Genomic DNA, 18,005 nt, shown 5'->3' with positions numbered 1-18,005 from the left:
CGTGGTTAGGGCTTTGGTTGATTTTCGACCGTCGGGAAAATTAGCCCAACACTTTGGAACGCGCGCTGTCGTATTCATATGTTCAAGCGCCTTTCTTTTGTTAGTTCTAACGGTGAATCGGGGAAGAAGACACCTCGCAATGAAAAACAACCCGGATATCAAACTGTGGAATTGAGAAGTAAACTCCTGAAAAGACATCGATGCGGCTGCCAGTAAACAACTCAAAGCAATTTCAATATGCACGGCACTTGATGCACGGCGCTTCGCAGTCATAGTCCTTTAGCAGAAGAATACCATTTCAGCAGTACAGGGTATTTTTCTCCAAGTGGAGACGCTAATTTTTTTTCGATAATCCTTGTCGCTATTTTTTCCATAAATCGGCCTTTACACTTTGTACTAATAAGGACTAAAATTTGTGAGGGCTCTATTCAACTTAATAGAGATAATAAAACTGCCTCTCTGTCTAATGGTCCTTGCAATATGGAGTCCATTTAGAGAGGAATGGCCGTTTTGAAGAGGACACTCCTCAGATTCCTCATATTTTTTGCCTCTTAACATTTGAATTTTTACATCCTCATGACGTCTAGATGGTCTGTAGCCATGAATATTCATAGACTTACAACATACCCCTCTATGTAATTTATGCATGCATGTATTTCATTATCTCCTATCAGTATGATCAGGTCCAATAGAATTCTAACTGATAAGTTTTCAGGATCACTGTTTCCTATGTGGCTCTAGACATGGAATGGAAGTCAGATGTGTGATTGACACGAGTTATCTACGTCATCAGGTGCTGTCCGCGCCCTTTGTCTGGTCCTCATCCCCCAGACTCCCCCCTCCAGCCGACGGAGGCGCCGGCGCCGGTTGGCTGGGACACCTGGCGCCACTGGACGCCGGACTCTGGCTCGACTACATGTTGCTGCTAGTGCTTGGAGGCATCCCGTGGCAGGCGAGTGGTCGCCAATCGTCCAGACAGCCATTCATTCCCCCACAAAGTGTGCACCCCATTCTGTTCAATCGCCACTTTTGCACTTGGAAGGCTGAGCCTCCGCCACGATAGCAAAGGCGCCAAATTAATCCGCCGACGGCGCGCCGTCCCAACAAGCTCTGATACAGTTTTAGGGGGCATCGATTAATTAATATCGTGAGCGGGGGACAGGGGGTCAAGCCGATTCTCACCCAAGCTCACGTGGGGGAGTCCTGTCAAGTATCACTTAATTTTTTGTCCCGCAAGACACAGTGGTATATTGCGATCCCAGTAATCTTAAATAATAGTGTTTACTAATAAAAATAATTGAACATTTGTTTTTATAAATCAAACGCAATGAAGCATAGATTTAAGTATTTACACTGAAAATATGCATTCTGAATAATCTCATGCGAGAGAAGAGGGTTGAGCGAAATGATGCGATATCCCACAAAGGAAGGGGCCAAAAATTACGAAGTTAATGGCCGCGCCCTTAATAAGGAGGCCATTGACTTCCAGCTTTGTGAAAATAATTTGAATCGAGACACTCAGTATGAACTTAGAAATGCGGAGACTCCCATTTTTATGTTAATAATAAATGATACAACTCCTCTCTTTCATGCGAATTCCCGCCATCTAACAGAATCAAAATGAGCCTGAAACCTCAGATTAGTATAACGATTTAGAATCATTCCAATGGCGGATCAAAACTCTGCATCGCTTAAATCTGATGCGATTCCTCCATCACGATCGGTTTGTTTTGCAATTAAGTATCTCTAACGGCATAAGTTTCAACTCTGTTACTTGTGCCTTCTTTATAACGAAATGATATTTCTTTGGTAATGAGACGGGAACGCATGCATTACAAGTGCATTATTTCTTGTTTCTGGAAGGGGTTTTCACTCCTCTATTGTAAAGTACTAACCTTAACTAACTGCATCATACAGCATTGTTACAGCACGTGATGACAAACTATTATTCCTATTCCTTTTTAAATATTTCTTTAAGAACTTCAATGACTAATTACGCCATTGTTGTCGCATCAAATCAGTCAATGAGTGTGTGGTCATCGCCGTGTTCCATCCGCGTGTTTTTGTTGGGCTGCTCATGTTCGCATCCTATTTCGCAGGGCTATTTCCAGCGCATCCTGTGCATGAGGAGCACTCGTTTGGCCCGCCGCCTTTCCGTCATCGCCTTCTTCGGGTGTCTTGTCATGGCTGCGCCCTCCGCCATCATTGGACACGTTGCCAGGGACACCGGTGAGTCATTGCTCGTGGACTTACAGTGTTGAACGAGTGAATGGAGTGTAATGACGTCATTAACTCGTGAAAAGTGGGCGGCAACTATCCCCTTTTCTCATTTTCGTAATTATAATGAATAATGAAATTGAGACTCCTGTGTCTTAGACTCGGGTGAGCTCTACCTTATCCCAACCAATCTTCAAGGGTTAAGTAAGTGATGTACTGCTTGTTTCCATCGATATCACTTTTAGTGTGGATTTCACGAATATTGAACAAGTGGCTCACTCTTGTGGTCTTTTGAAGGTATGGACTTGGATGTTTTTGGAAGGTGATTTGGTACGGTGTTTGATGTGTTTAATGTCAGCCAAGCACGTACGGGACTGTCTTGTTTCGGCGGATTCGCTTCATTCTGTCGAGAGAGAATATTCGATGCAGTTAGTCCATCCGCAGGTACCTCACCAACTCATTCTGAGCGAGCCAACACCTTTCAGCCTCTCTTCCTCACATCGGCGCAGTGCGCTTCGCCGTTGTTAACGCTTTTGATGCGAGGGATTGTTTCACGCAATGCATAGCTGCCCCCTAAGGAATCAATTAGCTGACATTGCGATGACGTTTTCTCGTTTTCAACTTAGCGGTGTAAAGTGGTAGATTGGATCGTGGATCCACGCGGGGATAGACATGGCGTCTAGGTACTGGAAGTGCGAAGCAGGTTCGCGCATAGACATCTTGAGACCGGGGGTAGAGTTTGGGCGTGAGGGCCCCGATGAGAAATAGGCCCTTTAATTCTGTAGCCCGGGGCTGTTTGCCCCCCCTGCCCTCTGGGCGGCCCTGCTGCGAAGTCCCGTAAAATGTGACGGAAGGAAGACAGCCTTTAGCACCGAGTTCAGTTTTTAAGTACGCACTGTCGTTCGAATTATGCGATGGAGCTAACTGCACTTTTCAAAGGCCCATGGGCCTTTTGCTGGTAGTTGCGCAGTGGAGATCGCGCTCATTGTCAGTGATCATGGACCATGCAATTATTTTTGGGCGAGATTTTAGGGAGTATTTTGATAGACTTATAAGTGTTTTGGCGAGTTTGCACAATGCAGGACTCAAGATTAAGGGGAGTAAGTGCCAATTGATGATGCAAAGAGCTAACTTTTGAAGCCATATTGTGTCAATGTGGTATTGTGTGATTTGGAAGACTAATGTATTAGTATTAATCAAAAAAGAGAGGAGGCCAGGGCGAACATTGAACCAGGAAAACAAAAGCCTTGAAGAAGTGAAAGTGATTTAATATCTAGGGGGCCGGACGACGGGGAAAGCAAAGAAAGAAATAGTAAAGAGAGTAGAGCATGCGAAGAGGGCATTCTACGAGAAGATATGAAGTAAAACACTTTGCACTTTCCACATAAAAATTTATTAAACTACATTCGACATGTTTCGCTACACCAGAGCATTATAGTCTTGATAATGAGTCTCGATAATGCTGCAGTGTAGCGAAACATGTCGAATGTAGTTTAATATATTTTTATGTGGAAAGTGCAAAGTGTTTCACTTCATATCTCATAATGGATCTCCACAAAGTATCTGCCTCATCCATCCAATTCTGCGAGAATCTAAGAATCTAATTATAGCTGATAATACAACCATAGTAGTTAGGAAAACAATCATCAGATGTGGAGCTCGGTACTTACAAGTAGTGGGAGCGGGGCTTGGGCGTCGACAGCAGCACAGAAGCAAAGAGTGGAAGCATTCGCCATTTGGAGTTATGGAAGAATTATGGGCATAGCATGGATCGACCGAGTGAGAAGTGTGGAAATGAGAAGGAGAGATGGTGAAAAGTGGAATTGTCTACGACCCCGAGAAGAAGGCAGGATAACTTAGAAGGCCACATTATGAGGCATAAAATTGTAAGAGGACAAGTAAGGCAACGAAATAACCGAATGAGTTGCATAGGACAGATTATCAAGGATGAAAAAGGGAAGAAATCCGCGACTATAAGAAGGCAGGCAGATAGGAGGCCAGAGGAAGCCGCGTGAAACCAAACTCGCGATAATTATGATCTAGGTGTGAGAAGCCACTTCCATGCATGCACTTTCTTTCAACTTCCACTGAGTTGTTGTCGTCGTTGCAGATTGGTCATTGGTGAAGGGATTCGGGCGCAACGTGACGTCACAGGAGGCCGGCATGATCCTGCCGCTGGCCCTGCGCCATCTGACCCCAGCGGTGAGTCCCTCCCTCGTATCGCCCCACTTGACCATGCCCCTCATCTGATCTCGGCCTTGCTCCGCAGTGGGTGTCCTTCTTCGGCCTGGGCGCCGTGTCGGCTGCCGTCATGTCATCTGCGGACTCCAGCATCCTGGCCTCCAGTACCATGTTCGCCAGAAACATATACAAACAAGCCATCCGTCCCAAGGTAGGACACCTGCTGCCTGTCAAATATGTCTTTCTCATTGATTGCATGACTCTTCACCCTCATTCGCCCCCTTAGGACACCGCCCGGACGGACATCCAACGGACACGGTTTTTTGATTACCGTGAGGATCTGCCGAAGATAGCCAAGGTATCGGTCATACATACGTACGTCTTGCTTGAAATTTAAGACCGCAGCCAAAGTAATTTTCACTATTATATCACGTTATATAAACGTCTATAGTATTAAAATTATTACGGAGGCTTCCGCGGTGAGTTAATTGGTGATTGTTTTTCGGGTTCATTCCGCGTTGACTCATATTTTGCGGACAAACCCGAAAAACAATCGTCTATAGTACTGTTTCTTTTTACAGAAAAATACCTGAATAATTATCCAGGATTATTTTCTGTGTAAGACGAACGGTTTTAAAAACCGAAATAATATTTTGTTAGGCTATTTCTCCACCTGATGTTTGGGTGGCCCCAACATTTTCCAATCGATGCTGGTCGCCCCCTCAACGTTCCAAGGAATAGATTTCATGGAGGAAAGGAAAGCAAACTGATGCAGAGAAATTCCCCAAAAAAGTTCTTAACACCTTGACGACCACCCGTGGACATTTTAACAAATTGAGGGTTTAAGGCCTGGGTTTTCCTTCACACCCTAAGTTTGGTTATGCTTTATTTCGGTGACATTTTTAAAACAAAATATTCAAAGAAAGCTATCGTTTATCCTAAGCGCTCGTATTGTGACTTTTATTTATAGAATAAATATCTGAGTAAAGGCAATGGGGTTTAAGAGTCGAGAGAGAGTTTGGGTCGCCAATGGCTCACCATTGTCATTCTCCCAGTTGGTGCCATCATTCCTTGCGGCCATTTTGAAGATTACCTTCAGGCAGTTGTGCTGAAGAAGCGATGAAAGTGAATTGATTGCAGGGAAGATGAGCCGATCGGCATTGAAAAATTTGGACCATATCCCTCTTTATCTTCGCGGAACTTTTTTTGCTGGACAATCACCATGTCGCTACTCCCAACGCACCCAATGGGGAACTTGCGTGGGTCGTCCATTGGTCTAAAAACTATTTTGAATAAGTAAAATGGATACAATAGCTCGCAAAAATACCTAGGGTTTCTCCCTTCATCATCAAAAGAAAAAAAAATTGACTTTTAAATCGAGAAAAATTTTTCTGAGCCGACCACTGCGCGAAGACACCCGAGCGTTGCCGAGGCCAGGGGTGACGTCATAAGTGCCTAAACAACCGTAGGGAGTTGGAAAATACGCTGAGCGAATGCTGTAAAATTTGTTTTTATTTATCACGTTTTATGTTCGCCCAACATATACATGATTATAGGGTGAACAATCCAAGAATGTAACTACAGGAAATATTGAAAATAAATTGGTCACAGCCACAAAAATAGTAACAATCATGATAAAAAATGCTGAAAAATATGAACTAAATGCTATCACAGTCGCGGAACATATTATTAACATCTTTTACAAAGCACTATTTTTAGACAAGTCTAGATCGTTGACATTTTTGTTAAATACTACAGAAATCCTTCGTATTGGAACAATAATTGGTTTTAACCTTTGATGTGTAAAATGTTCTTTTAAACCGGGTATTAGCATTTGGAATTATTTCTTTAGGAACTACTTACTTCGAAAGTGTATGCACTACTGACGATACTCAATTTAGTTTAGACATCCCATACAGTGGCGCCGACTCCATGGGGCTTGAGGGGGCCAGAGCCCCCTCAAAAATTCGTTATGAGTGCGAGGAAAACATGAATCAGGATTGTCGATTTTCCCCGGAGTGTCCAGATATCGAGATTCGAGTTATCAGGGTTTAAATGTTGATCATATGACTCTTCTAAAATGCTTAAAAAACTTAAAACTCACTACCTATAAAATTTCCCGGGCCAAGATCCCCGGTTGGGCCCCCCCAATATTTTTCGTAAGTCGGCGTCCCTGATCCCATATACTGAGGAATCGATGGAAGAAATGTGTATAAAACGTGATGGGATAACTAAACAAATACAATCGATTAAGAATGGTAAATCTCCAGGTCCGGGGGAAATACCCGCGCGTGTCCTCAAGGAGTTAGCTTCACAGATCGCACCTTACTTAGAGATCATATTCAAGAAGTCACTCTCCGAAGGGAAGTTACCGCTAGGCTGTAAAATTGCAACCCATACTTAAAAAGGGAAACAGACATGACCCAGGCAACTACCGTCTAATTTCATAAACATCGCTCATAGGCAAGATACTTGAGCATATCGTCGTTAGCAATATCACGACTTTCTTGGGTAGACGTAACTTCCTCCATGACTGTCAGCACGGATTCAGAAAAGGTAGATCATGCGAAACACAGCTCGCGCTCTTTCTTCACGATTTTCTAAAATCTGGTGAATCGAAAAGACACGCTTTCGCATTATTTATAGATTTTAAGAAAGCTTTCGACACGGTGCCTCACAACAAGCTTTCATATAAATTACAGACATGCGGATTAAACGAAACAGTGGCAAACTGGATACGCGACTCTCTGAATAATCGTAAACAAAAACTAGTTCTTGACGGATTTACCTCTGATGTGTTAAAGTGACAGCAAGTGTCCCTCAAGGAAGCGTACTCGGCCCCTTTTTGTTTATTATATACATTAATGACCTCTGCTCCCGAATTAGCAGTAAAATACGTTTATTTGCTGACGACGATGTCATCTATCGTGAAATCAGTGATCACTCTGACTATGAAATTCTATCATCGGATTTAAACAACGTTCACTTTTGGAGCCAAGAGTGGGGACTCGAACTTAATCTGAGCAAATGCATGTCTGTACATTTCTTGCGGAATTCGTCCAACTATAACCATGTTCATGCAGTGGATGGTATTAACTTAAAGGCAACAGACGAAGTGAAGTACCTGGGAGTTACGATAACCTCGAGCCTCTCATGGGGAACACGTATAAAGAATATTTGCGGAATAGCCCTGAAGAAATTAGGATTTGTCAAGCGTATTGTGGAAAGATTTTCCGATGAGGAAGTAAAATAAAGGTGCTATTTTATCACTCGTCCGACCGCACCTCAATTATGCAGCGAGCGTATGGGTATGGCTGAATGAAATACACAGGAAGGCTGCGCGGTTCGTCAAAAACTGCAACGGGTGTTCACCGCACAGATAGCGTTACGTAGATTTTAAGCGAATTAGTCTGGGAGCCGCTGGAGACACGGAGGCTGTGCGCTAGGCTTAGATTGCTTGAACAATTGAGAATGGATATCTTTTAGAACGACACAGAGAAAATAATATTAGAGCCACACTATATTTCCAGGCCCGATAGAAGCGATAAATTAAGATGTTTTGCCGATCGGATGGATATGGGAATTTGTTTCTCCCCCGAACCATAAAGGACTTTAATAAATGCTAGTCCTAACTTCGAAGAGCACTTCATTTTTATGCGTAGACGGCTGGTGTCCAAACACCCCCTGCCACACGCCTTATAGGCGGGTTGCGGGGTATTATGCAGATGTAGATGTATTGTTATTTCCTTCAGTAACTCGTAATATAGGCCCTTATTGATGGCATCATGCAGAAACAGCAGATCGTTTATGATTCTTCTATTTTGCAGGGTATGGAGACCAAACACTTTTAACTAATCACTGTAACAAACATAATTTTCGAAAATCGGATACACACGATATAATACAAAATATAGAAATCTTAAAAATCTCTTTTGAACCTGCTCTAGTATGACAATGTTTCTTTAAATAGGGATTCCAAATAACTGACCCATATTCCAACTTACTTCTTACATAAGAGTAATACAATGTCTTACCATCTCAGAGTCAAATTATTTTGAGGGAGTTTTAGGAGGGAGAAACAAAATAAATGGATGAATTTATTGTATATAAAAGTATAGCAAACATAGTTAACATAAAAATTGTGTCATATGATGTTTAGGCACCTATGACGTCATCGTGACTTCGTCGGCGGTGGCTTGGGGGGTGAGGGAGTTTTTGGCGCGCTTAAAATTCGTTATATTTATCATTAAATATCTCGCGAAGGAAAACTCAGATTTGCATGCGGTTTTCTTTGTTGAAATCAGAAAATAATTTTCTGTCCGCCTGTGAAATAAAAAATCATGCAAGTTCCCCATTGTGACCCTTCCTTCTGCGATAAGGATATTGCATAGTGCGGGTGGCTATCCTTTAATCGCAGGACTGTATCCTGGAATTCTTGGATACCTAGCTGACACCCTGTGCTGACCTGGGAGGTGCTGCGATCCCGTGATTCTTAGCCCTCCATTTATCTTATCAGTTCTCACCTCCAATGGCTTATTTCATTTACAATATGCAACACAAACTAAGTTTAAACGTCGTCGTGGATTGCCTCGCTTTAAGGTATGAAAATGCCTATTATCGGCAATCTACTCGAGCCCTGAGCGCGATTGTAACTCATTTCATGAAGTGGAACATAAAAGTATCTAAAATTATTAGTGACTTGGATTTAATAATTTTTCTCTTTCATTTGCAAATGTCGACCCCAGGCCTCCGAGACTGAAGTCGTCTGGGTTCTGCGGATCGCCGTCATGGTGATCACGGCGCTGGCCACAGTCGTTGCACTGACAGTCGGCAGTGTATACTATTTGTCGTGAGTATCAAAACCATTAATACTGCTGCTACCAACGGAAGTGAATGCGTGTAAATGAGCGAACACGCCTTCCGGTGGGAACGCAATTTCAGAGTGAACATAAACAAGAGAGCAACGACTTTCGTCTCTTGTGCATGCGACAAAATTTTTATTGGCAAAAATCCCAGATCACATAATTCGTGAGGGGTAGGTTTTCTGATTGGATGATTCCGAAGATAATATTCGTTTACACGTTGTTTCCTTCGATTGGAAATTAAAATAGTAAATGGAAAGAAAAAAAGAAAGTTGGGTATTAGGATTTAATATAATCCATTCATAACTATTCAATTTACAAACTATTGATCAACAATATGACATTGACGTTTGATACATATTCTGTTGAAGTGTTTGCCATTACTGCCACCATGAGCGCTTACATGTGGCCCGAGCTCACCTTTGCCCTCAAATGGGTCTAAAAATGAGTGTTAATGCTTGGGGGTTCATTTGCAGACACGAGCGTCGAAATATCACACTCCGTATCAGATGTACCTATTATTTTTGGCACACATATCTTCTAGCATTTTTCAAATCACTCTGCACTTGCATTGGAAGTGTCCAGCCTCGTACAAGAGAGGAAATCTATTTAGATCAATTAACTTTTCGCCCAATTTCTTTTCTGTCAATCATTTCTAAGGCTCTAGAAAAACTTGTTCACGAACAAATCACTACCATTCTCAAGCAAAATAAAATACTCAATGATTATCAATCTGGCTTTCGGCACGGACATAGTACCACCACTGCCTTAGTTAAAATAACGGATGATATGCGACGCTCCATTGACAAGAAAGAGATCACAGCACTCGTTCTGTTAGAATTTAGTAAAGCCTTTGACTCGTTAGACAAAGACATTCTTGCAGCTAAAATCCATTGCATGGGTTTTTCTCCTACTGTTGTTAAATGGATTACTTCTTATCTCTCGGATCGGAAACAGGGATTAATTGCAAATAATTTGGAATCCTCTTGGATCCACCTTTCTAGAAGAGCCCCCTAAAGGCTCCATCCTCGGTCCACTTCTATTCTCACTTTACATTAATGATTGCCCAACAGGACTAAATTGCAAGTATCAAGTATCAACGATCTACATATCAATTTGCATTCCACAGTCAATAATTTAAGCAATAGCTTGATGTCTATCAATGGTGACTCAGCATACCTCCAAGAATGGTGCAATAATAACTTCCTATGCATAAATCCTAATTAATCCCAAGCAATACTAATTGGTTACCCAAGAATTTTAACGAGAGTACAGAGGGATGAACTGCCAAATTTACGTATCGCCGATTCCCCAATTTCTTTTCGCGATGAAGTCAGAAACTTAGGATTAATTATTGACCAAAATCTCTCTTGGGCATCACATGTAAATAAAATCACAAAATCTGTTAATCAATCACTTTATCCCCTATTAAAATTTAAATATGTCATCCCTACATCTCTTAATGCGCATTTAGTATCTACTTTAATATTACCTTTATTTGACTATTCTGACATTGCTAACCAGGACCTTTCTCAAGAACTTAGTCTTAAGCTTCAACATTCCATGAACAGATGCATTAGATTCATATTTAACTTACAATTATCGGACCATATTAAAAAACTGTCATGGCTGAAACTCGACTCTCAACGTCGGCTGCATACTCTCTCCGACATCAAATTCTAAACACAAAAACACCCCCTTAACTATCATGCGAATTCAGGAGTCTTGACGCTGTCCATATGACAAACACAAGAGGGAATCACAATCTTGTTATACCTCATCACCTAACTGTCATTTACAACAAATCATTTACCGTTACTGCATGTAGGGAATGTAATAATCTTAACATTAACTAAGAACTCATCATCATTGGCATATTTTAAGAGGAGGCGAAACATAGCACTTTTCACTTCACAACTAACTGGTAAATATGCATGACACTGAGAATCGCCTACGACAAAGTGATATGTATCACTCGATGCTTGTATATATATGTTGTATTTTATATCTTAATTGCATGTGTAATTTTTTTAAGAAATAACGCAAAGATGGCAATATTCCACAGGTTTAATTTTCCGTACAACGCGTTTCGACCGTTAGGTCATTATCAAGTACAATAATGAATGGTTGGTTTAGGGGTTGTATTTATATAGAACGGATGGGTGACAGGTGAAGGGGAAGTTGGGGAAGGGTATGTGTCATTGGGTGGAGCGCTTCGGGAATTGTATGGCCAGGAGTGGGGAATGTCCAAAAAATAGTTGCTCATTCATTAGTGAAATGCCTCCTTCTTGCACAGTTTCCAATTTCTCCAAAGTGTCCAATCTTCGGCCTCTCGACTCCACGTGGACGATCTCCGGGTCAAACTCGCAAGAATGTTTTTCCTCCAGGAGATGTTTCGCCACGAGAGAGGTGGTATCTCCTTTCTCCCAGCATTGCCTGTGCTCCTTCATGCGTGTATCAAAGCTCCTGCCTGTCTGACCGATGTACACTTCATTACAGTCGTTGCACTTGATTCTATAAAACCCCGATTGTTTGAGGTGAGGGATACCTTTGATTTGAACTTTGAGTGTAAACTTTTTAATTCGGGCAATTTTTATGTGTTTTTTCCACAAAATGTTTGTATTCAGTTGTACATATTTTTGACATTTCACACATATTGTATATTGTATAACCTTTGTATTGTAAACGTTTGTCCATTATTTTGTAATATGTTTGCATTGACGCTATGGAGGGGTAAGGTGGAAGAGGGGACTTCTTCGTCTCAACCTCGCCCGAATAAAGGCATTTTATTATTATTATCCTCAGCCCAACTAGGGCACTCGAGATGAGCACGAGGTGGGAACAGCCTCAGGCGGCCACAGATTGCAAACTACAACTGGCAGAATCTACAACGCAGAACCTTGTGCGCAAATCTGCCGCGCGATCAGCAGTTGCATTAGCAGTCTGGCGGATCAGGGCCTCTCTACACTGTGGCGCCCTCTAATCAAACAAAAAAGATAAAATATCATTCCTCGTTACCCAACTTCTTATCCTCCACTCCACTCCTGAAATTTCCTCCTCCGTTTGCTGAGGAGGCCAATTTAAAATGTTTTGACTCTTATTACAGACAATTGTCGATAAAAACAAAATAAATCCTGGCTAAGTTAATTTCTCGCCTATGAGTCTGTCATGTTTCCCTGCGGCCTGAGCCCTTTTCGGCTTCTCCATTGTTATCAAATCTATTGCCAAGGAAAATGATATGCTACTCGGGGCAATGAATGAAATGACCAAATGAGTTAAATAACATTGAACATCGTCGCATAGGGGACCACGTACGCACCACGTGAGGTCGAAATAGCGAGGGAAGGAATGCGCGGAGGCTGATCGTGGCTGTTCTGGACAGCGGTCCATGCATCGGAGACGCACTTCCCAGGCGCCAACAGTCGCGTCGTCCTCTCTTATGGCGCCCTCTTCCAAGTGCAAGGGACGAAATGAGGAGATGGCGGATGGATTTAAAAGAACGGAAATACTTAGGGACTCACGAGCAAGTAATGGGCAAAAGAAATAATTTGTTCCTCAAAATTTCTATATATATGCATAATCCAGTCAGCAAAATAAAATGACCGTTTAAGTTCAAATATTTTCTCGTCGAAATTGTGTTCACGTGTTTTCTTAGTTCACACAACCACTTCACTTACCAACACGGACAATAGAAACATGTGCGCATCAATCATGATTTCAATTGTCAATTGACTGATTTCATCGGATCAGCATTGTATCCGGTCCATTGGGCAGCTGTCGATTCACGGGAAATGCCACGGCAAAGACGTATTCATTTGATTCCACGAAGAGAATTTATCCGCGAAACTAACTCCAACCATCCGATCCACGCATTCAGGATGAAGATAGCAGATGATAAACTTCCCCTTCTTCTGCGGCTCTTCTTAATCGGCCAATCACCCGTGTGTTCCTGGAGTGCTTTGCAGATAGAATCACCTGAGACATCCAATGACCATCCATCCCATGATTCCCAGTTAAGAGGCCGGCCTCCGTTCCGGAACGACAATCCGTTTTCTTTCGTCCTCGCGACATAAATCGAGAGCCATTTTCTGGAATCAATGCACACGAAGCACATTTTCTCTCTTTCAATATCTAAGCTGCTCTGCGATACAGTGTGTAACAGGAATATTGGAGATAAGGCGTGGACATTTCTAACAAGAAAATAATAATGCATTATTTGCCAATAAATTTCTAAAGTAACGTTTGATAATGTATTTTTTCAGTTACAGTGTAGATTGAGTAAAGCTTCGATGACCACTTGTCATGGATGAAAACGTTTGGCCTATGTCAAGTTCTTAACGAGCACTTGAATCCCCCGATAGTTGGTGGTTTTCTCTTGTGCTGAGCCGTTATTAAATGAGGAATTGCATTGTGTGACCCGTCTGAAATGTGTGATGAAAGCATGCATCCTTGCCATAATGGCCCCTGGGAAACAGACCGATTTGGAGGAGTGAGATCTTACGTGTCTCTTCTCTTCCTAGGCGCCCCAATCTGAGTTTCGGGAAATAGCTCACGCTGCAAACGGCGAAATACAACATTTCCTTTAATTTTAAGAAGGACCTAGGTGGCAATAGAGTTAGTTAGTGAGTTACCCTTACGTTTAGCAGTTGGATTGAGCGAAGCGCGATGTCTCGATGATGATGATGGTTTTGTTTTGGCTGCAGGTACCTCAGTGCTGACCTTGTCTACGTGGTCTTGTTCCCGCAGCTGTCGCTAGTGGTCTTCTGGCCGCAGGGCGTCAACACATACGGCTGCCTCGCGTCCTACGCCGTCGGCGTCGCCATCAGACTAGCAGGTCAGTCATCGCCTAATACTTAACGTGAAAAAAAAATATACATTCACAACACGCGCGAGCATGATTGAAAAGGCCTAATGGTCAAAGGAATAGGGACAGTTGCAAAGTTGATCGAAAAAGTTAGTCGTGATGAAACGTTATAACGAAGGTTTAGCAATCTACGAATCCCTTTACTGGGATTCGATCTTTTTTTAAATTACTTGTTTTCGAAGGTCCTTAAAGTTGAAGGTGCGGATGGTGTTGATGCACGGAGAAAATGGGCAAAAATAGCATTCCCATTCAGTTACTGCGAAAAGTATTAATTCGTAGTTCAGTAATGCTAAGGACGGAAGCCATTTGCATTACTGCTAATTAGTGCCCGAGGATGAAGAACAAAATTGGAAAAAGAAACTAAAAAATAAATTAATACAAATAATTGAAAATTTCTCTTCAATTTCATATAAAATTGAAAAAAATATGCAAAAGGAAGTGACCAGAATGGTATCTCAACAAATTTAAAAATCGAAATTTACCAAATTAAAAGAAAAAAATCAGCAATAATAATAATAAAATTTATATAATAATAAAAATGATAATAATAATAAAAATAAATAATAATAATAATAAAAACAACAACAACAATAATAATAATAAACCAAGCGAATAAAATTTACTCGGAAAATGAATGAAGATGTAATGAGAGCATTCTACCGAGTGAACAGGTGTGACGATCATCCCCTCCCCGGTTACAGACAGCTTCTTCACAGAGAGTTTACGCGGATGTATCCAGACTTAAATCTTACAGAGCAAAATATAGCTGATCGGCGAGGTGTGATTCAGAGAAAGGGATACCTATCAGCAATTGATTTAGAAGCTATGAGACGAGAAGTGGGGTTTGAGCTGGACCAGCGTGAGGCGATGGCAGATGTTGATGAGAGCCATCCCGTAGAAAACGATCAGATCACTTCAAAAAACAGTCCCGTACTGGTAGATACCTATCATCACCTAGAAAACTCACAGGAATTTGAAAGATTCCATAGCCTCTTGGAACTCTATCGCAATACCTATCCGACTAACCGGCCAAACATACCAGTGTTAAAAAATATAACCAAAGCCCTCCCATACATAGCCAAAGTCAATAGTATTTTAGAAGAACATCTAACCAATGTCCATGATTTGGATGAAGTGCATTTATCGATCTACTGTGCCACAGTGACAGTTATTGAGTTAAATGGTCAGATAACATATGTACCAAAACTGACGAAGAGAAATCAGAAATCAGAGAAAATAAAATCTTATAAACCCGCTTGGAGGATACGATTGGAAAAAAGTATTGACCATTTCAGATCCAAGGCAGATGCCATAAAAGAGTACATGAAAGGAGGCCCATTGAAAAAATTAAAAAAGAAAGTGTTAAATATATGCTGTAATGAAAAAGTAGATATTGACGACCAAAACATCACTCAAAAACTCATTGAGTTAATGGACACATTTAGACAGAAGGGTAAACTAAAATGGGCAAGACTCAGAAGATATAATGAACTGACAAAGAGGAAAACACAAAACGAGATGTTTTGGAACCAGCGAAAGAAATTTTTTCGCCAACTGGAACAATCGCCAGAGATCCAATCGAATTCAGCTGTAAAATCCGTTGACTCGCACGCTTTTCAAAACTATTGGCAATCTCTGTGGTCTACACCACAGAGTTTTAACGATAGAGCAAACTGGTTGGTTGGAATAAAGAAACATTTGGAGGAAGTACACCCAATGTCTTTGGAAAGTTTCACTGCTAAGGATATAATGTTAAAAATCAAGAAGGCAAGCAACTGGAATTGTCCAGGACCTGATAAACTTCACAACTTCTGGATTAAGTATTTCACAGGAAGCCACAGACCACTAGCTAATAGCTTTACTAAACTTCTACGAGATCCGAAATTACTTCCCTCATACTTAACTGAAGGAAACAAATATCTCTTGTTTAAAAAAGGAGATTCATGTCATCCAAAAAACTACAGACCCATTACATGCTTGTCTGTTTTTATAAACTCTTAACTGCATTAATCTCTGAAAGTGTCTACCTACACTGTGATACCAACCACCTCATAGGAGAAGAACAAAAAGGATGTATAAGAGATTCACTTGGTTGCAAGCATCAATTAACAATAGATGCTGTAATTCTGAAGCAAGCTCAGCGAAACCATAGAAACCTCCATGTAGGATATATTGACTATGCAAAGGCTTTCGACTCAGTACCCTATGATTGGCTGTTAAAAACAATGGAAATACATAAAATAGATCCGAAAGTACGGGAACTACTGGCTGAGATGATGAAAACCTGGAGAATCAATTTGCTCCTCCAAAACCAAAAAATGTGTTCCCTAAACATCCGAAGAGGAATATTTCAAGGTGACTCACTGTCACCACTGTGGTTCTGTTTAGCAATAAACCCACTTTCAACTCTACTAAAGAAATGTAACATCGGATATTGGTTAAATCGTAGCAATGATACTAGAGTCAATCATTTAATGTTCATGGATGATCTGAAACTGTACGCCGAATCCAAAGAAAAACTTCAGGTACTCATCAGAACTGCGAAAACGTTTAGTGAGGATATATGTATGGAATTGGGACTGGATAAATGTGCCAGTGTTCACTTAAATAAAGGAAAACCTCAGACACCACTGGAATGTATAGACGATATAGAGATACTTCCTGTAGATGGGTCATATAAATACTTATGCATTTATCAAAATCATCGGATAGACCATACTGAATTAAAGAAAGCCCGAGCAAATGCATATAAAAGTCGGGTGACGAAGATCCTGAACACAAAGCTATCTGGAAGGAACATGATAACGGCTATAAATACCTGGGCTGTGCCTGTGCTGGCTTACTCCTTCGGAATTTTAAAATGGTCTGACACGGATCTAAATGAGCTGGACCGACTGACTAGGCGACTTTTGAATAAATTCCGATGTTTACATGATAAGGCTTCAGTAATCAGGTTATATATCCCAAGAAAGGAAGGAGGTAGAGGCCTAATAAATATTCTCCGACAATGGCGATCTCAGGAACAGTCAATGAGATCCTCCTTAAAATCGTCAAAAGATGCATTAATGAAAGAGGTAATAAAGGCTGACGTGGGATACACACCAGTGAATATTTCCAGCTGGTTTTAATCAGCTGAGAAAGTGCATAAACTCAAAAATAATAATCATAGAATATGGAATATGGAACAGGTTTATATAGCTCCAATTGTCATCTCAGCTACCGGTATCATTCCAAAACATATACAAAATAGTTTCAAAATACTCAACCTCCATCCAAATACATACATCAAACTGCAAAAGGCTGTAATAATTTCAACCTGTCATATCACGAGAAAATTTCTCAACCCAATTCAACAGTAAAGAGTTACCTTGGTGAGAACCCGTGCTCTTAACACTAAAGCTACTCAGTGAAAACTGAAGAAAATTAAAGAACAAAATATAATAATAATAATATTAATAATAATAATAAATAGATAAATTTCGAAATTACTTTTTCCAAAAAGGCGAGACGACTAACCTGTATAAGTCAGTCGTAAAAAATGATGATAAAGCAACACCACTCCAGCTTAATGTCAGAGACAAATCAATAGACGAAGAAAAAATAGAGGAGCTAGAAGACACATGGAGAAGCAAGCAAGTACATGGCATACATCACAAATTTCTTCATCAGGAATGCGTAAAAACCTCACTATCAAATGCCTGGTTACAAAGAGGTGAGCTATATAAGGAAACGGAGGGGACAATGGTAGCCATTCATGACAGAGTAATTGGTACGAAGAATTATAGGAAATATATAATCAAAGACGGAAGCGTATTAAATGACTTATGTCGCAAATGTAATGCAAAGAGTGAGACAATAGAACACATAATTAGCGAATGTAC

The 18,005-nt window shown here is 41.0% G+C and overlaps 1 protein-coding gene across 2 annotated transcripts in view; it reads left to right on the top strand.

The window, feature by feature from the left end:
* Positions 1-18,005, top strand: part of LOC124160088 (high-affinity choline transporter 1-like) — a 58,840-nt gene that overhangs the window by 27,201 nt on the left and 13,634 nt on the right. The window contains exons 5-10 of one of the 2 annotated variants that reach the window (XM_046535808.1): positions 794-952; positions 2,100-2,229; positions 4,328-4,419; positions 4,487-4,609; positions 9,144-9,247; positions 13,964-14,094. In XM_046535808.1, the coding sequence (XP_046391764.1) occupies positions 794-952; positions 2,100-2,229; positions 4,328-4,419; positions 4,487-4,609; positions 9,144-9,247; positions 13,964-14,094 (739 nt within the window). The remainder of the gene's footprint in view (positions 1-793; positions 953-2,099; positions 2,230-4,327; positions 4,420-4,486; positions 4,610-9,143; positions 9,248-13,963; positions 14,095-18,005) is intronic. The other variant, XM_046535809.1, reaches the window with a different exon arrangement.

The sequence above is a fragment of the Ischnura elegans genome, chromosome 6, assembly GCF_921293095.1.
Source record: "Ischnura elegans chromosome 6, ioIscEleg1.1, whole genome shotgun sequence".
Lineage (NCBI taxonomy): Eukaryota > Metazoa > Arthropoda > Insecta > Odonata > Coenagrionidae > Ischnura > Ischnura elegans.
This window is presented reverse-complemented; position numbering and strand designations above follow the sequence as displayed.